The sequence below is a fragment of the Wyeomyia smithii genome, chromosome 1 (assembly GCF_029784165.1).
Source record: "Wyeomyia smithii strain HCP4-BCI-WySm-NY-G18 chromosome 1, ASM2978416v1, whole genome shotgun sequence".
Classification (NCBI taxonomy): Eukaryota; Metazoa; Arthropoda; class Insecta; order Diptera; family Culicidae; genus Wyeomyia; species Wyeomyia smithii.
The window spans coordinates 7,967,427-7,989,332 of NC_073694.1; the positions used below are offsets into that span (position 1 = coordinate 7,967,427).

General features: G+C 42.8%; 1 protein-coding gene across 3 annotated transcripts; it reads left to right on the forward strand.

Annotated features, from left to right (window-relative positions):
• The first annotated feature begins 2,841 nt into the window (after positions 1-2,841).
• Positions 2,842-19,993, forward strand: LOC129733830 (ras-responsive element-binding protein 1-like). 3 transcript variants are annotated; one of them, XM_055695356.1, is made up of 4 exons: positions 2,842-3,112; positions 13,584-17,609; positions 17,690-18,623; positions 18,726-19,993. In XM_055695356.1, the coding sequence occupies exons 1-4, from the start codon at positions 2,961-2,963 to the stop codon at positions 19,149-19,151; spliced, it is 5,538 nt and encodes a 1,845-aa protein (XP_055551331.1). In that variant the 5' UTR covers positions 2,842-2,960; the 3' UTR covers positions 19,152-19,993. The 3 variants fall into 3 exon arrangements, with proteins under 3 accessions (XP_055551331.1, XP_055551332.1, XP_055551333.1); XM_055695357.1 differs by having other exon boundaries at positions 17,693-18,623; XM_055695358.1 differs by having other exon boundaries at positions 17,690-18,634; positions 18,726-18,876.
• Positions 19,994-21,906: the final 1,913 nt, after the last annotated feature.

The window sequence follows — 21,906 nt, forward strand, 5'->3', positions numbered from 1 at the left end:
TCCCGCACAAAGCCATCTACGATGAGGTTTTTGATTTTTGGTTTTTCTGAAAATCATTGTCTTCCTCCTTCCGCATCTGTGTTGCGATTATCATCATGGCGTGAATATAACTTCACCCACACTCTCGCGTTCACACACACGTCCTGTGACACAGGTGAAAGAACGAAAACCGGTGTGTTTCACAACCAAGAATCACAAACCTCCCCGATCCATTATATAATCATTCAACCGTACAACAAAAGGGAACCGGAAAGAAAGAAAGAAAGTAGAAAACACATCCACTTCCCCATATTCGAGTTGGGCTGCTGGTAAAACACATCCAGCAGCAAGTCCGCCGCAGCTTCGAGAGACAGCAGAACAAAGCCCAGAGTAGTGTTCAACCCCCGGTGGCCATTTCCTGCTTGGCTGCTCAGTTCAGTTCTGGTTTCGGAAGGGTGGCTGCTGCTGCTGTTGGTGGTGACACATACGACCCCTTGTCGAAGCTGTACATGTGCTCCTCGAAAAAAAAAACCCTCGCGTCTGTTGAGGGGTCGACAGCAGCTTGCGCCGTTGGAAATGATTCGGAAATAACCTGAATCCGAGAAACACACAACACCTGAACATGCATTATTTTCTGTTGTTATCACAGAGCTTTGTTTGGTTGATTTGTTTCTGTGTCCGAAGGGGGGTAAAAACCGGGGGGAGGAAGGGGTACGATAGACAGCTCTTCTAAAACAGATAACAGATAGAACAATTTTTCGGAACGTCAGCACGAAATCAGGGAGGGAAAAAAATCTGCTTTCGCGTGATTTTGAGCCCTCTTCTCATGCCCCCACCGTCTCTGTTGGCTGTCTCGTATAGAGCAAACACACGCGCTTGACGGGGCTTCAGCCGAAATCCTATTATCGAGCGCACGGAAGATACGAGGGAGAGAACGGAAAAAGCAGCCACCGCCGACGCCGCCGCCAACGCCATCGATCGGTACACACTCTCATGGGGGGACGGCAGTTCGGCGTCCGTGTCGTGATATCATGATATGTCAATATATCTTCCGTTGTCAGCTCTGCCAAACAACTCTCGGGGCCAGAAAATAGGCACACTTTTTTCCCCCTACGACGACGGTTTCAGAACGTTTTCGGCTAGAGCGCCTTTGGTCTTTGTAGTGCTGCTGCAGGGTGGCATGATGGCGGCAGACAGAAGAGGGAAGCCCCAAATGCTCTGACGTCCGTACGGGATCGGCTCTTCCAAAGGACAGCATTCCCACATGGGAAGGGAAAAAACTTCCAAACACTAATTGAATTAAATGATTAGTAGACCAAGTTGACGGGAAAAAAACAATCCACTAAGAGAGCAGGCATGTTGTGATCTTGTTGTTCCGTGCGACAGCAGAAAAAAAGCTGCTGTCGCAGCAGGCGGATATTGATTTTCTCATTCTGCGCAAAAGGAATACCTGGAAAAAATCCGCTGTCACCTCACCTCGCCTCTGTTGTGATGTTGTTGTGAGTGGGCATATAACGGGAGAAACCGATGCCCCACAAGTTTCTCGGAACGTCATGGTGGAATTATTGTGTGCTGGCCCGCTCCGAGGAATCACACCCGAGCTCACCTCGGATGAAATGGAACCTGACGGAACCGTCAGGGCTTAGATGCCACCTTAGAATCGGCGGGGATTAGCTGGAAGCAGCTTGTTCAAGGGAAAAATAGGATTAGCGCTTACGTGGTCTTCGAACGTCTTCTCGTTTACCAGGGGGACTAGCGAACCTATACATTAGAGAAATGACAAGACACTCACCGTTAAGGCAACTGTCACATCAAAACGGATAACGGCAATGCAAAATGATACAACTCGCCCGTTTTGGTGTTGACAGTTGCCTTAACGGTGAGTGTCTTGTCATTTCTCTAATGTATAGGTTCGCTAAGGGGGACGCTATCTTCTTGCTTTTCTCGTAAACCAATCCCAGCAGGCCACATCCAAGCGTGTGCCATCCATTTTATGTGGTGACCCGAGCCTTTTCCATGGCAACGGATCAATAGATTTCCACGAAACCAAACCGAAGCGTGTTTTCCTCCCCCCACGGGACGACGAGGTGCAGAAGAACTCGAGCGAAAAAAGAACCTCCCCCCTCCCGGCCCAGCCCGGATACCCGACAGCTCCCCCAAGCTGGAGAGAGATTTATTACGCCACCATCACACACAGCTTTCCAGCAAGGTCTCCCTGTCCTCCTGTGTGTCAGGTCGGTCACCAGTAAAACGACAAGCCGCAGTTTCGTTGCGCAGAGCACATCCGTGTTCTTGGTGTGCGTGCTGTTTTTCCTCTTGTTGTAGGGCTGCTGCTGCTGCTGCAAAGCACGGACAATTTTACGATCCATCATCAACAGCAACAACAACAGCAGCAGCAGCACACGGCACACACTAAAACGCTAACTGCCGTTCGAATACAGAGGGGGACGTCGTTTTCTCTTTCCGCTGTCTTCTTCCTGTATGAGATATGGGGGCGTTCGAGGTCATAGCAGGCGCAGGGAGCACCGGGTCGGAAAGGTGCTTTTGCGTTATGTAGCCGTTGTTGTGTGCGCCCTTCCTTTTCCGACTCCGCGCTACCACCGCGGTCTCGGTCTCGGTCTCAGTAGGCGGATGGCTGGCAGGTGTATCTTTTTCCCAGTTCAGTTCTCTTGCTTCCTTTTTCTAACAACTGCTGATGGTGCTGCTGCTGCTGCTGGCTGTACATGTGTGAGTTTTACGTTCCCTCCACACAGGAGGAGGAAAATTCTGGCTCTTCTCTTTTGCTCTGTGTATCAGGCGAGCTCCCTGCGACGGCGACGACGACGACTCGAGCTCGAGAGATGAGGTCAGTTGCAAAGATCTCACCGGTGGGATCAAACGTGTTTTGCTTTCGCTCCTCCGTGCTTTGAAGTACACATACAATATACAGTTGATAGCAGAGAGAAGTGTTGGTGTGAGTGTTTGTGATTACCCTTTAATGGATGCCATTCTGCGCATCATCCCATTCGATGTCGAGAAGATCTAGTAGGCGCAGCACCCCCAGCAACAAGGGGGGCGCCATCAATCGTTCCAAAGCTGGCACCGATGTCATAGCAACCATCGACAAACAAAGCCATCGCAAATCGAATCCCAGGTAAGTGATGGGGGGAGCAGCTCCAGCTTTCGGCAGCGCCGAAGACAGATATCATCTCCGATTATTTTAATTTTTGCTCGAAACGACGCGAGGGAGCTCTCCCAGCCGCGCTGTCAGACTACGTAGGAAAGGAAAAACACGATAAAACGAAAAATTCGATTGCGTGACTGCTATTAATTTTCTATGCCACTTCAATCATTTTCCATTTGTGCTTTCTTGTTCGACTCCCGTCCCCCCGACCTACCCGTACTGGACGGGGGGCTTCAATCGCGGCTAAAAGCTGTGTTCTTCGGACGAACAATTTAACAGAAACATAAAGGAAATGACCTCTCTCCTGCGCCGCCCCTAAGAACGCGATTAATTGCGAATCTTCTGCTCTCGCTGCCGAAATTCTTGCGGCCATTGTACCCTCCCGAACGGCGGCGGCAGTGGCGGCGAAATTAGCCAACCTTGAACCTTGCGATCAAACAAAGACAACGCTTTTCACGTCGCGCCAAAGTGGAGCCGAATTTCCCACATTACCGTGACTCATCACGCCGCAGGTTGCCGCGCAGCGGCTCGCTAATTTGTCGCGCTCATAACAGCAGCCTCCGCACTCGGACCGTCAATTATAGCGGGCGGGGGCAGCAGCTTCCGGTGGACGGTGAAATATGGTTTTGTGTTTAATATTTAAATCGGTTAGTTGGATAAAACTAACACCTTCTCCATTATGAAAGAAATAGGAATTATAATGAAGTTATGAGTTTATTCGAGTGAGAGGCTGCGAGATGCGTCGGAATCTTAGTTTAAAGAAATGAAGAGAAAGACAGTGTGAAGCGATGTTTTGTAAGGATCGCGATAAGATCGAAATCGGTACGAGGATGTACCGATGAAAGTGGTAAGATTTATGATGTGATGGTTTTATTGCCTTTTGTCAAGCGTTTCCGGTAGTTTTACAGCCGTCTGCTATTTATTTTTTGAGAGCCCTGGAAGGTTTGCGATCTCTTTTCACTTCAAACTGTAAGCCTTTGAGATTTGTTTTAGCAGTGGAACCAATATAGGAAGACTCTTACTGCCCACAACAGCAAGTTAAGAAAATCCAAGAGAAAAAACTGGAGGTCATATTATGAAAGGTTGTGATGATGCAAAACTACAGGAAAAAATATTTCTAAGGGATCATGTAAATGGTCAGGGAAATATTAGAAAACCTGAAGAAATTTTACATAAAGTTTTTAGTATCATGTAAAGATATGGAGAACACAGAAGGCCAACAAAGACTACAGAAATGGCTTAAGGGGCATAGTTCATACCATTTTTACAAAATCTTAAAATTATTAAGCAATGACTTCATTAGAACCATTCAAATCACCTTTAACCCATTCCCGGCGGAGAGAAATCAGTGTTTACGGTTATGATGAGACCCAAAACAACATATGCTGTCCTAGTAAAAGCAAAGCCTTGGTGCTACATTCCGATTCGGAACTTGACCTTCTGTTTACTATACACAGACTTCGCAGCCAACCATTAAGTGTACAGGACAATTGCGGGGCTAGCGCTTAGATACCTTCATCACACCAATATGTACAGATGGAAGTTGAAAAGAGTGATAAGGCTGAAAAGGACAAACTACTATTTAGAAGGACATCTAGGTAAACTGAAAGTTTTTGAAATTAATCCACTTGTAGACAACAAAGACTGGATGGAATTTAGGCTTAACCTTGATATGCAATACGGGATGATTGAAACAGATCATCAAATATAACTACTCCACCAGAATCGATAATCTATTATACAAACCTCAGAGTCGTCTGAAGCTCCGCTGAATATTATCTTTGCAGGTGACACATCCGACATGCACGCTACGTGGCCAGCCCACTGTAGCCTGCCGTGTTTCACCAGCTTGACAATATCAGCGTATTTGTTTACTGATTATCAAACGCAGGATTTTACGCTTGGTCTCTTTACACGTCGACAAATCATGTCCGTGGGGCGCCACCAGGGGAATCAGTGTCATGTGGAGCTTTTTTGTCGTGCGTGTACTTAGTTTTGGTAGTGTTTATGGTGAGTCTATTTCTCGCAGCTTCCCTTCTGAGAGCAGTACAGAGCTTTCTCCCCAGTACGTCGTTCTCTGTCCTTCGTATTACACACCCCAAGGCTATCTACTTGCAAGTTCTAAAGCCCGTCTCTTTGCTTTGTATGTTTTATTTGAAACCGTCAATTTGCTATAGGTTGCTGGGTTTCATTGAATCGTACGCCGTCTTGAAGTCATGGCTTCCTGCAGCGGCCTTAGTCTGGAACAGGATGCGAGAAAGCATTCTCATGAAATTGAGGAGGGTTATGCCTTGATATTTGCTACAGTTGAGTCTATGTCCCTTCTTATAGATGGGGCAGAAGAATTCTGCTATGGGGGATCCCGATTGGTAACCTTACAGGTTGTTCCCGTTGTGATCACCGATCAGGTAACCTAGGCTCCACACTACAAACGCCCATCCACAGAACCCTCACACGTTCTCTCAATCCATCGATCGACAGTTACAGTTCTGGAAGACCAGGTCAAACAACTTTTTACAAATAATGTTGTCGCAGTTTTTCTACGCGTTGCGTATCCCCCCATGAAAAGCGAATCGAATATACCCAGAGTAATAATTATAATAATTTATAATAATTAGAGTAATAATTTATAATAATAACACGTAAGTCCTCGAAATTTAAAACAATCTGGGAGACTTAGAGAAGATTGATAAAATGTGGCGGCAAAGTTGCCAGTAAATATTAAATGTTACATATCTGACTTCAAAAGTATTCAAAAAATTGTCAAAAGTTGCGAAAAGCTACACAAAATTATTTTAGAAAAATGAACCCGAAACTCGTCAGCCGAAGCAAAACAAAATTGTTCAGGAAGGCATTTTTCTGACGCCGAAACTTGTCTAAATTCGCCTAAGTTTTTTTTCGATCTTCTTTTAAATGAATTATTCTTAGTAGACTTTCCTGGTAATTTGGACACTTTTTTGTTCATCTCAAGTAATATTTTCGATGATTGTTCTTCTTCATTTCGGTAGTTTTTTTATGAATAAAAATTTGATTTTTTTTTGGAAAATTTGAGTCAATATTTTAAACGTTTTTATAACTTTTTTGTCGCGTGCTTGAATATTTGCTAGGTTTTCATTCACATTCATTGCCAGTTGTATCCTAATTCTGTACAGTGCTTTTTCGCTTTTATCAACAGTCGCTTTAATCACTACTCGCCAAATTCACGCTCGATTTTCTCACGGTTTTTTTTTCGTTTTTATCACGCTTTGAAAAAAAACTTTAAATCAAGAATAATTTACTTCCAGTTGCAGAAAAGGTATTTGAAAAATCATTTTCACTTGTGCCCTCTGTCCTTGCATTTGTATAGTTTTATGAACTCAATTTATTTGATCAATTTTCTGAGGCAACCAAGTGTCATATCTGTTACAAATTATTTGTGTCATAATTTTGAAAAAATGAACTGTGAAATACGTATTTCATTGACTTTGAAGCAAAAATTACGTATTATTCGAGCAGTTGAGAAAGAAGATCTGAAGAAGAATAACCCTACAGTTTAGTCTTGATAGAGCGTGGATTTAAAAATTATAAAAACTAGCGTTTTCACAATTTCACATAAACAAGTATTAGACTCTGCTAGCTATGCTAAGCCATGAACAGTACAAATCATATTGATATAGCATGTATAACAGCCGTGAAAAAGTCCGCGAAAATTCAATGGAGAAAAATATCATAAACTAACCTTTTCTTGTTTATTCATTTGTATCTTGAAGTTATACTCCATTCAACTATAAAAGTGCATCATTTTACTCAAAAAATCATAAATTTCAATTGAATCCAACAAAAAAAATCAATTTTTATCATTTCGTTAAATTCACGGTTTCGCCAAATTCACGGTAAAATTTTTTTTGACCATGATAAAATCGAAAAAGCACTGTATTGATGTTCTATTCATTCCGATGTACATACGTTGCACGTTTTATGTAATAGTTTTTAGAGTTTCGCGCTTATATACTTATGTTTCATTTTTTGACGTAGGACTACGTCTCACTATAATAAGGTGGCATGCTGTGGTTACACCATCCACACTGGAATGGATTTTGAATGTCAACATCTCAATCGAAAAGTGAAGATTGTCCCAAACGGGTATAATAATTGGCATGACTTTTATACCTAGTTAATTAAACGAAAGTTGAGTTGAAAATCTACAGTTCCTTTTCAGTTCCGCAACATCTGAACTGAAAAATAATAATCGGTATTAACTCAAAAAAAAATGCGAAGGACGGCAAAACAATCTAAAATTTTTTTTTGAGACTCGTCACACGGCGCAAAACAGAGAAAATTGTTCAATGGTACAACTTTCAAGTGTTTCCAAAGACGTTGAAAATTTCGTTAAATCTGATTTTTGTTTTTAAACCACAAATCTTGCTATTTATTTTTCGGTTGTTTGATACGTGTCAGAAAGCAGTAAAAAAGTTTTTTAGATTTATTTATGAGTTCTATGTCTCTGTTTGATCCTTTTGATTGTAAATTGTACCGGCTTTGGAATTTCCAGATGTCAAAAAATGTATAAAACATCTTTCTTTAAACGTCATCAAAATATTATTAGGAGCTGCGAAAAGCAACTTAAAATTTCAAAACTCGTTAAAAGAGGAAACATATTAAAACTGTTTACAAGACATTTTCAGGTGATTTCATAACTGTCGAAAATTATATAGAAATTACAGCAATTAAAAAAACAAGCCGTTTTGATTGTTCTTTCAACAAACATGCTTTCTGTTTATTATTGCTTCTCCATTTTTTGGGATTTTCATTACTGTTCTGTTACAGAAAATGACTAATGCAAATGTCTCGAGTTGTTAGGCCGATGCCAGATCCGACCAGAACACCGCATCTTCACCCTTATGGTATTTCTTGATAAACGACGCAACTTCCGGCTCTGAATTTCCTCGTTCACGGTCAGTCTGCAGCGAAAGAAGAGTGGATTTAACATCCGCTTTTCGCTGATTGTCAGCCACAGCAGCACCTTCTTGGGGAACTTGGTGTGAGAAATGAGCATCACCTCGGAGTTCACTTTCTTTGTGGGAGAAGTAAAATACGAAGTGCCTTGCCAGTCGTTGCCATCCGAAGTGAGATAGGGCTCGTCATCCATCCTAGGAATTTTATTTCAATATTTTTGATGTTTAATATTTCTCCGGGGTGAGAAACCACACTTAACAACCTTTTCCCGAAGTTTCATAAGAATCTGTTGATATATCGATTTTTGGCAGCACTTTGAATGTTGCTGTGTGATTCAATTTATATAATTTTACTCACGAAAATCACTATATTATGCTTAACTTCAAATACCTGTAATTCCTTTGATTTTGATCCGATTTTGGATCAACAAGTTACATTTTGAACTTAAATTTGTATAATTTTTTTGTCATTTCCCAACGTTTGCCAAAAATACAACCAGTTTTTAAATCAAGTTTAAACACATTGCCGAAAGGCCAAAAAATTTGTATTTCAGAGCTCATGTGTACCGTACAGTCAGGTTTGCACATCGTTGCTCCAAAGCCTGAATAATGATTAATCAGTAATCCGTAAAACTCCGATTCCGAACGTACTATGAAGTATAATTTTCAATTTTGAAAAGCCTAAAAATTACTTTTAATCAGCCTTGGCATCAAAAGATTTTAAATCGGTCAAACGGCTGAAAAGTTACAAATTTTTTGAAGAAAAAAATATCTTTTTTGCACATCCCTAATTTTAAAAGGAGCACTTTAAAGACCAAACAAAAAAGTTTTTCGATAAAGAACAAGTATACTAATTTTTGAGCATGATCTGAACAAAAAAGAAATATGTTAATAGGAGAGGTCTAGCAGCATTTTAGGTGAACGACAATTTTTGCCATCAGAAATGAGTTCAGCACCCTGAAATTGGCATTTTCAGACAGGTAGTTTTTCACTATTTGGCCAGTTGCACCGACCTCCCGGCCAAGCACACGCAGCGATGTAGCCCCTTTTCCTTCGGTCTCGGTACTGCTCATTGAACGCGCACACTTCTTAATGGTGTAGCTTTAGAGTAGTGAAGGGCAAAAGCAACAGAACTATTGCAAACAATTACAAAATTCGGTTTTGTTTTTAAGCGGTACATGAACCTTTCGCCTTCAAAATGTATTACCAGAGTTTTTCGAATTTGTGTATTTATTACACTATGCTTTAAAAATTTATTTGCTTTTCGCTGGTTTTGCACTGATTCTTTTTAGCTGCGTTAGAGCGGTGCCCCGAAACAACTAAAAACGGTTGAATACCACCCAATACTGGTATTTTCGGAATCGAATTGAGGCTCTGAGATCAAAAATCAACTTCAGACGTTATTTTTAAATTAAAGATGGTGACTTCCGATTTGCGGTAAACAGTAAAAATTGACCAAATACCACCTTCCGGTTTTCGGAACATAACCTAAAATGACCGAATGAGTATTTCACGAATCGGGATGATGCACAGACACCAGAAATAAACTCCAAACGCGATTTTTAAATTTAAGATGGTGACTCTCGGTTTCCGGAAAACATCCAAAATTGACCAAATACTATCGCATATGAGTATGATCTAGAGTATGTATCTAGAATTTGAAAATGGCGTCTGAAGTTTTCTCAGGGCGTCATTTAATTTAAAGATTTACACATATTGGGGGGTACTCGACCATTCTGGGTTGTTTTTCTAGAAACCGGAAGTCGACATCTTGAGATCCAAAATGGCGTCTGGGGTTATTTAATGGTCTCAGAGCTTCATCCCGATTCTGAAAATACTCATATTGCCTAGTATTCGATCACATTTTGTTGTTTTCCAGAAATCGGAAGTCGCCTTTTGAAATCCAAAATTGTGTCTGGGTCGTTATCCAGTCTCTGGACATCATCTCGATTACGGAAATTCACATATTGTAGGGTATTCGACCATCTTAGGTTGCTTTCTAGAAACCGCAAGTCGCCATCTTGAAATTCGGAATGGCGTCTGGGCCATTTTCCGATCTGTGGACATCATCCCAGTTGCGAAAATAAATATTGGATGGTATTTGGTCTTGTATTTTTCATTGTTTCTTTGGCTTCTAGAAGCCCCTTTTTTTTCTAAAGGGACCATTTTGAAAGCATTTTAGGAAAACTATCGAAATGGTTGTAAGATTCCATTTAAAAAATCATGAAACCATAATATTCCTCAGTTTCGGAGCACATCCGCATATTACTAGTTATTTTTGAGTAATTTATGTACAAAAACATCGTTATTAAACACATTTTTTCATTACGGTTAATGGCACTTAGTGCGTACTTTTGCCCCAAAATGAGTTTTCCAACTGGTTTGGGTTTTATGATAAACATAAAAAAATTTTTGGTGAAACAAATTCACCTTACAAACCACAATTACACAAGAGTTTGTTGGGCTCTGTTGTTTTAGAGTTTCTGTGGTTTCCGAATAGGTCAATCATAGTTCCCAAAACTAAGAAAATTGGATCAAGACAGCTCAAAACACTTTCCTCATAGCTTCGCCCCATTTAAACGGAATCTTATGTGTTTACATGTTTCATTAACTGACGTTATAATACTGCAAATTCATACAATGTTGCCAGTTTATTTTGCTCGTATACTTCGAAAAGGCCAGTGCGTACTTTTACCCCGTGCGTACTTTTGCTCCTCACAACTCTACTGTTTTCGCCATCACGGTTAGAGTTCGATTGATATAGCTGTACAATTTTTACTGCTGACTCATAGGTTACTATGATTGGATAGTTTCGTCAGTGCGTGTGAAAATGAGCCCATCAAAATATTATCGTATGCTTGATTTTTTTTATTCAATTTGGTAGTCAAAAATGTTCTTTTGTATAATTTTTCGATTTCAAGTTCTTGTCTGTTAGTTTTATGTATAAATGTCTTACTTCTGCTTATTTATCAAACGAGCAGCAGAATTTGATAACATAAAAATAGATTATCTACAAAAAAAATCTTCTATTTAAATGTCTTCAAAAATAAATAACTTTAAAATCTAATAAAACTTCATCAAAATTGATACAAAAACAGCTTTTCTTATATTATTGGGAGTTTTCAAAACATACAAAAGTATTCTCTTTTGTTTCTTTTTTTTTTCGAGCCATTTTCAACCCCTACCAGTAGTTGCCTCCTAGCTGGTAGCCCCGCAATAGTATCTAAGTATCTGAGCTTTGCTTTGTACTTAACAATAATTGTTCAATACGTATTAGAGAGCCTTCAAACAAATCATCAACTGTAAGGATTTCAAATTACCCTTTATTGCTCACTTAAAAGTTCAATTCTTCGCTAAACAATGCTGGGAATATTAAACACTTATTACCTTCTTTATATAATTTAAAGTCATGAAAAAATGTTGAGATTTCTGACCTCAACCATTGCTAGACGTTAGAGAAGCAATGAAAAATTGTCAAACATGTTATAGAAGGATTGTTAATTGGTGTGAAATATTGAAAATTGTTCAAAAAGACATTTTTTGGGTGATTCCAAATTATTTAAAACCATGTGAGATTTTTTTTTACTTTTTTGTTATTTCATCTTATCACGTTTCATACGTTTACTAAAATTTTTTCTACGTGTTTTTTCGTCTGCATTTTTCATTATCTTATTATCTTGAATCATTTTTCCTGATTTCTTATTTGTTCCATTTATTTCGTTGCGTCCCTTGTCTCCATAACTCTGCTTTTATAAATTTATGTTTTATATTTTTGTACCTTATTTTACTCCTTCTTTCTAGTTTTCTAGTTATTTTCCATTTATTCTGTATATGTTTTTTATTTTCATCATCGAAAAATTTTCTTTTAATCTATTGACTCTAAACTGTCAGCTTTTTGAATGTCTAAGTTTGTCAAAATTTTATAAATTTTTTTTTGATTTAAGGGATTTAGAGGAAAACGCCATAATTACATAAGACAGAATCGTTATTTGTAGTTTAGAACGATGGCATCCTGCATATTACATGGTTTTTGGACATTTTTGCTTTTTTATTTTCATTGTAGTTTTTTGTTGTGACGAAAATTGATTGATTTGAACCTTATGGGTTCCGTTTTCAAATGGTCGGAATTTTGTATATTTTATTTACGGGATTTTCGAATTCATGTATATTCATTTTTTTAAGATGAGAAATTTCGATTGAATATACCAGATTCACAAAAGAATGCCAAAAATATTGAAAAGACATTTTTAAAGGCAGAATAACCAAGAAAACTGAATAATACCAGAGGCATAATTGTTCAGAAATATAGAATACAAAATTGCGAAAGACACGAAAATTAGAATTATGATCGACGACAGACAAAATTGTGGTATGGAGGTCCCGTTGAGAGTACAAAATTTCCTTTCAAGTTCGCGGTTCATATTTATTATATCGTAAAAGATGACGAAGCCTCCAAATTTAGCACAGTTAATAAACAGGTTGTTAAATTACCGAAGACTAATATAAATCGCGTTGCGAGATAAGTAACATTTCAAAAATAAGTTGAAACATCACTTTCGAAAATTTCGATTCCCAAGATAGCCCCACGGGTCATGTGAGCCCGAAGCCTGCCAGCCCCAAGATAAGATGATTGATTTATGGGATATGTACTGATGGCCACAGATAATTTTAGATGGATTAGATAAACAACAACGGAAAATTAAAAAAAAAAAAGAAAAACAACGACAAGCGACGACCACTCACGTGATTTCTGGTTGAACAGCTGCGTTTTCGAAAGAGAAAAAATTATCGTCCGATAAAACACAAATTAAAATTTTATCATCCGCTAATTTTCGGGGTTCGGTTCTGACGCGCATCCGGGATGCGCACGCATCGGTTTTTCCAACACCCAGCTCAGAGTCAGTCTGACTGCTGAGGGTAAAGATGAATCAGCTCTGCCTCCTATCTATCGGTTCTTGTTTACCCATCGGTTATCTCCACCAACCCATCCATCGGTGCGTCGTCGTTGTCACTGAGGTGCAAACAAAGGTGTGAGGAGTGGTGATCTAAATTTTTACAATCTCTTCCGTCCCGCGATGATGATGATGATGATGGTGATGGCGATGGTGGGGCGGCCCTTTGATCTCTCGTTGTTGCGCATTATTCACTGTCGGAACGGAACCCACCCCACAACGGCAGAGGGACAAAGATTGCAACAACTCTCGCTCTCGGTTCGCTCTTATCGCGCAGGCAGGCGAAGGCTTTTAAGCCTTCGCGCGAACTGATAAATGATTGATCACAGGAGAGAAACCAAAAATGTAGCACAAATCAAGTGGGAGGGAGGCGGGATGGAAGGCTAGGGAAACGTCTCTCATTATCTGCCCTCATGTTAGTAGACGCGTTAGCGATTGATGATAATGCGATCGACGGATGTCACTCCGCGCGGTCGGAGCAAACACGATTGATGGATGGATGAGTTTTTGACAGTGGATATATCTTTTTTTTTTTCTTTCTGTTATCTTCCGCAGATCGCAACCCGCGATGGATCGCCGTCGCCTGTCAGCGCATTCCGATTCGTCCCAGGAACCGATGGATATAAGTTCCTCCAACCGGACGGCGAGCAGCACCGATACGAACAATTCTTCCCTGAACAATAACAACAACAGCAGTCGGTTGTTGAGTAAAACCGCAGCCTCGGTAAGTGCGGATTCGGATAATGTTGATTCGGATGAGGACCAGCGTCGTTCGATGCAGCATCTGTTCCAGGCCCGTCACAACGCGCGAAGCGAAAATCTGCATCAGGTGATGGACAACATGCTGAGGCGTAAATTTCATAGTCTCAATAATAACAACTACAGCGGAAAGCACCTCCCAGCTTCGGTGGGTACAACGCTACTGCAGCAGCATCTGGCGGCAGCGGCTAATGATAACAACCTAACCGAGATGGAGGGTAAGAAATATGTGTGCCCAATTTGCGATATAGTTTCGGTGACGAAGCACGATTTTACCGAGCACATCCGGTCACACAACAACAGCAAATCATCGTCTGGCGATCGGGACAATGGCGAGGGTGGCCAGTTTGTGTGTAAAATCTGCTCGAAAGTCCTATCGTCCGCTTCCTCGCTGGATAGGCACGTCCTGGTGCACACCGGCGAGCGGCCCTTCAACTGTAAGTACTGCAATCTGACGTTCACGACAAATGGAAATATGCATCGACATATGCGAACCCACAAGCAGTCCGAGCGGGAGAGTTACGAGAGTGATGGGTCCACCGATAGTGGTGGGAGTAGTGCGGCTAGTAGTGGGATGTCTAACAATAACAACAATAGCTACAATAACAACTACGATGGTGAGGGTAAGCGGAAGAATGCGGATGAGAATGTCCACTACAAGCGCAAGATACGCACGAATAATAATAACAACATTCTGGACGGAAGTGTCACAGAAGGGGTGCAGAAGTTCTGCTGCCCGGTTTGCGTCCGGAACGATTTCTCCAGCATGATCAGTTTGGAGAACCACATGGACCGCGAGCATCCGCAAATTCCAGCCAAATGTCGCCACTGCGAGATGGTTTTTAAGACCTATAAAGCCTTGAATGCCCATCGCTGTGGTAACAACAACTACCAGAATATTACCCCCGGGTTTAAGGACCTAACCTTTGTGGACTTTTCCAGCGAAAAGTTCCCCCTGATAGCGAAGAGTGTCTGCGAGCAGAGCATCCGGACGCCGGTTACGAGTCAGAAGTTTGAATGCTCTAAATGCTATCGAGCGTTTCCCTGCTCGAAGACGCTCGATATGCACGTGCGAGATTGTGGCGTGTCGGATTACAGCTCCAGCGGAGGTGGTGGCGAGAAGCGTAAGTGGAAAACCAGCGAAGCTTCCTCGGAGGACGACCTGAAGCGGGACGATTTCTTTGCCAATCTTGACCTGCAGAACAAATCCATGTCGACGAACATCTCTTCGAACGTTTCGGAAGCCCCCACCACGCCATCCTCCCTGGACAAGTCGTTCTCCTCGCCGATCATGGCCAGGGAGATTAAACAGGAGCCAAACTATTACCACCACAGCGGTGCCAACTATCCGCCCCAGCAGGATACCAAAGATCTCGCCGACATCCAGTCGATCATCAATGTCACCTCGTCCGGGGGATTCTTCCGACAGCTGGACAAAGACCCCTACCCACCCATGAAGGACGAAGAGGAAGCTCAGGATGCGTTCACCGCCGAGTTCCGCAAGATGAAACTTCGGGGTGAGTTTCCTTGCCGTCTGTGTACTGCTGTTTTTCCAAACCTGCGAGCCTTGAAAGGTCACAATCGCATTCACGTCTCGGCAGCCGGTTTGGGGCCCTATCGTTGCAACATGTGCCCGTACGTGATCAACGACAAAGCGACTTTGATTCGGCATATGCGATCGCACAACGGAGATCGGCCGTACGAATGTGCCCTCTGCAATTACGCCTTCACCACCAAAGCCAACTGCGAACGCCATCTCCGCAATCGTCATGGTCGGGCCACACGGGAGGAAGTCAAGCGCGCCATCATCTATCATCCCTCGGAGGATTCCTCCTGCGAGGATCCGCTCAAGAAAATGCAAATGTTCAACACCCCTCCGGGGGATTTTGATCGTGACGTGGACGTCGATCACCCCTCGGGTCGCAGCACACCGGTGTCCCATCTGAAGGAGATGCTGATGCCCATCCCGATGAGTCTAGTCACCAAAATCGATAGCACTCCGATTCCCACGACGCCAGCCAAAATTCAGGTCAAAAGCTTGGAGAAACTCAATCAATTAACGCCTCCCCAGGATCAGGACTACGAGAAGGAAGCTCCGCAAACTCCCATCTCTCAACCAACTCCAGATACGGCTCGTCCCATGGATCTTAGCATGGATGCGTTAGATTTGAGTAAGAAACCTGAACCGATCATTCGTCGAGAGCATGATGCCGACTCTGATCATCCTCGATCGGACGCCGAAGATGACGAAGAAGATCGCGTCGACGATGACGACGCTGAAGATGAAGACGAAGAGGAACAGCAGCCGGCCAAAATTCCCAAACTGGATCTCTCGCTGCTGGAGAAAAACCAACAACAAATCCAACTCATGCAGCAGAAGCTCTTCAGTGAAGCTCTCTCCAAACTGGACCCCGCTCACTATTTCCAGCTTAGCCAGCTGTACAGCCGCTTCAGCTTCCCGGCGGCAGCGGCCTTTCCCCTGCATCCACTATTCCTCCAAAACCCTCTACTGTGCGCTCCGGGCGCCCTCGGTGACCTGAAAAACTTCTTCCCCAAAGAGTTCCCCATATTGCCACAAATGTCCGGCGGAAGTCTCATCGGAAATCCATTCCACTCGCCAGCCGAATCACCGAAAAGCACTTCGGACACAACGCCGGTTAAACACGCTCAACAACTCTCACCCCAAGCCATGCCAAATCCTCCTCCTCCTGCGCAGCAGCAGCAGAAGCCGCAATCACAAATCCTTCCACCGCATGCGGTGCATTCGCACCATCAAGCCCCACCACCACCACCCCCACTACCACCGTCCTCTTCGGCTAACTCCTCCCCGATGTCAGCGATCCCCCTCGGCAACGGGCCCGTCAAAATGGTCATCAAAAATGGAGTCCTAATGCCAAAACAGAAGCAACGCCGCTACCGAACCGAGCGTCCCTTCGCCTGTGAACACTGTTCGGCCCGATTTACGTTACGCTCGAACATGGAGCGCCACATCAAACAGCAGCATCCCCAATTTTGGTCCCAGCGACAGCGTGGCGGACATCATATGATGAGAGGTCGTGGTCACTCGGTTTCCTCAATGGCTTCGAACGTTAGTCCAAGTTTGTCCCACCCCCATCCGCATCATCATCATCATTCGCAACAGCAGCAGCAGCAGCAACAACAACAGCAACACCATCACCACCAATCGATGGCCGCAGCAGCAGCTGCTGCGGCAGCTTTTGGTGGAATCTCCGACCAGGTTAAGTACGCCATTTTGGCTCAACAGTCGGGTAAAGCTGCGGCCCATCATCGGCCCCCAGTTGCTGCGGATGCTGCCAGCACCATGCTGCAAAACATCATTGCTCAAGGACAGAATCCGTTTGGGTCGCATCATTCGATGCCACAGCATCAAGAGCATCAACATTCCAGCCGGGGATCGAGTGCCAATCATCATGCCGCCAACAATGGTCACCACGGGCTCGACGACGAGGAAGAGGAAGACGAACGGGAACTGGTGATCGATGAGGAGTTCCAACCGGAAGACCTCAGCAAGGGCAATGAATCCGATCAGGAGCTGCCGCAACCGGTGGTTGCTCGGAATCAGGAGAGTCCCGTTTTTCAGCATAAAATTTTGAAGCAAAAGCTGGAGGAAAGTAAGGAACAACGGCAGCAGGCAGCGAAAGCCGTTGCCGAAGGAATTCTCGAGCAGGCAATGCGTCAACGTAAGGAAGTGGAGAAAGAGAAGGAACCCAGCGCCCCTAAGGGGGCGGACGAGAGCGATCTGGTGTCCGTCTCAAAGCTGGTGGACAACGCAACGAACGTCGCCTTCGAGAACTATTTTAGGTAAATTTCCCCTTGATCACCAATACTGTAGACTAGGCTAAGACCGTTGGAATATTATTAATGAAAGGTTTCTCTTACAGCAGACCTGACGTGCCGCTGTCCCAGGATCAAAGCGACGAGGAGGGTCTGGTGGCGTCCGGCTCGGCTTCCGAGAGCAACAACTCCGGTACCGATGATCCGAACCCATCCACGCTGCAGCAGAAGAAAAAATCCGCCTACAGTTTAGCACCGAACCGGGTCAGCTGTCCGTACTGCCAGCGGATGTTCCCCTGGTCGAGTTCCCTACGGCGTCACATCCTCACCCACACCGGCCAGAAACCGTTCAAATGCTCGCAGTGCACGCTACTTTTCACCACCAAATCCAACTGCGATCGTCATCTGCTCCGGAAGCATGGCGACGTCGAGTCGGCCATGTCCATCCCCGTGCCGATCGACGATCTGCTGGATCCGAAGCCGGAACCGATTCCGGTTGCCGTTGCCGAAGCCATTGCCAAATCGAAAAGCACACCACCAACTTCTCGACCGGCCAGTCCGAAGCCGCCACAAATCACTGCTCAACCGCCTCCCACAGCGACGAAAGATGACGAATCCGAACCTCCGATCAAATCCAAACCAGAAAAAGTACCCCCACCAGCAGCACCAGCTGCAGCTGAAGAGGAAGAGGACGACGACGAGGAAGACCAATTCGAACCGATCCCCTCCCCGGAACCATCTTCGATGGTTAAAGTCAAAGAAGAACCACAAGCTCCGGCGGACGAAAACTCCTCGCTGCCGGCCATCAATTCGGATCTTCCCTTTAAGTGTCACCTATGCGAGGGCTCCTTCGCGGATCGGGTTTCCTGTCTGGATCACATCAAGCAGAACCACGTCCAGGAGTTTGCCCTGCTCATGAACAAGGTAACACTCGAGACGGAAAGCGAAGCACCCTCGGCCTCACCGGATGACGACGAAAGCGGTAACAATGGCGAGGGTTGTGGCCGGGGTGGAAAGTATCCCGACTACGCCAATCGGAAGGTAGGTCGCAGGTCAGTTGGGACGCCCGAAAACCACCAGTCTACCGGAGGGAACGTCATTCACTAATTCAATTTTTTTTCTCTCCCTCTCTATTTGCTACAGGTAATTTGCGCCTTCTGTCTGCGTCGCTTCTGGTCGACGGAAGATCTGAGACGGCACATGCGAACGCATTCCGGCGAGCGTCCGTTCCAGTGCGACGTCTGCCGCCGCCGGTTCACCCTGAAACACAGCATGCTGCGCCACCAGCGCAAACACAAATGTTCCCGCCTGAATGGTTCCACGACGACCAACGGAAAAACCTTTGTCGCTTCGTCCGATTTCAGCGATGATGAACCGGAGGTGGCAGCGCCACCCCCAGCAGCAGCAGCAGCCTGCACTCGATCCAAGACACAACACCAACAGCTGTTTGGCAGCAATTCGGCTGACCTGATCGGTAACCTGCTGGGCATCAGCGACCAGGGTATCCTCAACCGGATGCTGCTCGGGTCCGCCTCGGAAGCGGCCAAACTTCTTGGCGTGGAAAAGTGAACAACAGCTTTAGCAGCGTCTCAACCCCCCCAATTCTAGTCATACGTTCTAGAAGTTGTTACGATTTGAACAGAACAGAACAACGATTGCAGGATTTCCAATTGTTTTTTTTCGCTTAACGAAACAATTGATCTACACAGCAGGCCTTTAACATTGTAAATAGATTTCCCGTTTTTTTTTTTTTTTTGAACCACAAGTACTGATTAGTTGTGCAAGGAGCAGTAAGTAGGCGCCGCCAGATTTGAATCATTTTTTTGAAGTAAGTTAGTCTTAAGAGCATCCAAGCAAACGACGTGTTGCCTGACAGAGAGAAGAAGTTGACAAGATTTCATTCAAGTGCTTTTTTTTCGGGTTAGTTTTTTTCTCGAATAGTAACGGAAAAAGTGGTGTGACAATTTACGAGCATAGATTTACGAAGCAAAAATCAAAACTAAAGGTAGGTTAAAATCCACAACCCCCCAAAAACCGAAAAAAAACCTGTATAATATGAACAAAGCGAGGGCTTTTCAAACCAAAACAACCAAACCGAAGTGGCTTAAAAGTGAGTAGCGCGTGTGTGTAACTTTATCTACTTAAGTGTAATCAAACACACACAATGCCTTAAGCGAGAGAATCAAAAAATCTTATTCTGTCCTTTTTTTCCTACGTTAAAATGTGCTATTTTGTTTTAAGTTTGTTGCCATTCTTTTGTTTTTGTTAGGTTTTTATTCTATCTTCTCCCCCTCCCCCTTTTTATGACGTCCCTAATCTTAGGCCAATATTCGAAAGACTGTTTATTTCCTTCTGGTTGTTTTTAATTTCGATCATTCCTAATCTAGTTTTAATTAAAAAAAAAAAACAAATCAACTGTTTACTTAGTATTTATTACCTAAGCTGAGAACTTCTCTGACATGACTAAAAACTAGAAACCAAACAACGCTTGTTTTTTTTTATTATACGAACTGCTTATTTTATTGCATATTTTAGTTTAGTTTATGTTAGTGTAAGAAAAAGGAATGAACACAAAGTGCGACTTATAATATATTATACAAAAAAAAACGCTAGCCTCTGGAGAGAAGAGACAACTTTTTTTAAAACAAACCTATTTTAGCAATAAACAAACAAACGAAAGCGAATGTGCCTCTTGTAAAAAAACGAAACGGAAAGATTTTTATCAGCCTATAATTATTACCCTCTTTAACGTAAAAACAATAGTGAGTAAGACAAGCTTCTGTTCGGTTCTGGTTCGTTATTATCAAACTTAGCAGCAAAGCCATCGTCAAGCGAACCCAACTGAATGAAGAAGAATCGAGTAGAACTAGTAACTTTTACTTCAAACATGAAAGCACCCTTTTATTAGGATTAGGATTTTTTTTAGTTTGATTTTTGTTTTTTTTAGGGAGCACCGTTTATTATTTTTTCGTTTTTGATTTTATAGAATTATACATTTTATCAACCCGGGAGACGAAGCGGATAATTGAAAAATACAGCAGATAACCAAAGTGTTAAAATCCAGAGAATAAAAGGCAGAGGCAGCCTTGCTGCCTTTGTCCTTCTACCACTTTGTGATGCTCGTTTTTCGATTCATAAAAGCAAAGCGAAGTGGTAGAGAAATAAGGGAAAAAATATACAAAAAAAAAAACATTTACGAGTGCAATGTGTAACGTTTAACGAAAAAAACTAAAGACAAAAGAAAACATCAACATAAGCATATGATAGCAGCTTTGCTCCCAAAGAATTCTAGTAAAAGTAAACAAGTCAACAAGAAAAAAGCAAAACAAAATGCGATCAATCGATAGACTCATCAAAACGAAAAAAAAAACGTAAAAAAAATGAAGTGCCATCTGATAGCGTGGATGCGATATGAAAAACAAAACTAACTCTACAACTAAGTGACGTTTGCTCAACCACGCCACTTTGTCAAAGGAAAAAAAAACACATTTTTAATGTTTAATTAGTCGGGCAAAAACATCTTCGCACATGAAAAATTCACATTCCAAAACTTACACATACACAAAAGACAGTCTATTGGAGTCGACCGCAGAGAAAGGCTTTTTTTCGTTCGTGTACAGTAGGAAAGTAGTATGTAATAGACGTAGTAGTGTACTAGTAGAAGCAAGCAGTTTTGGGTAGAGTTCTTGAAAAAAAAACGCATCCTTACGTCCGTCTAGTTCGATCGGAGGCCGCGAAGACAGCGAAGAAGAGAAAATACATAACTTATTACTATTATAAATATTATTGATAATATTATTACTATTAATAAAATTATTGCTATTCTTATTTCAAAAAACACTACGGCAGAAAACAGCAAAAGACAAAACTTGAGACATAAAACAAAAACACCTAAAAACATAGTTACTTATATATTATATATATGAATAAACGAGATCTATGATTGAAATATATCAATAAACTTTTGAAAAAATTAACGCGTCGCGTTTCCAAACTGCCGAAAAAAATCCGGAAGCATCAGTGAAGTTATGGCAGTCTAGATCCAAAATTCAAACTTGTCCCAAAAAGTTACTTAACGTGATGTTTGCCTTTTCGTCTTCAAAACCCTTTTCACGATTTTATGGTCTTCATTGTTTTTTTATTTCGAACCATCTTCTTTTTTTTTTATCTTTTCTGGTGTACGCGCAGCAGCTGGAAGCAGCATTATCAACGTATACGAGCAGCTTGGCGCAGCTACTCTTGAGGATGGCTGGAGGGATATTCGATCAGCCATAGGTAGAACTTCTGTAGCACTGGGTTCCTAACAGGAGAAACGACTGGTTTG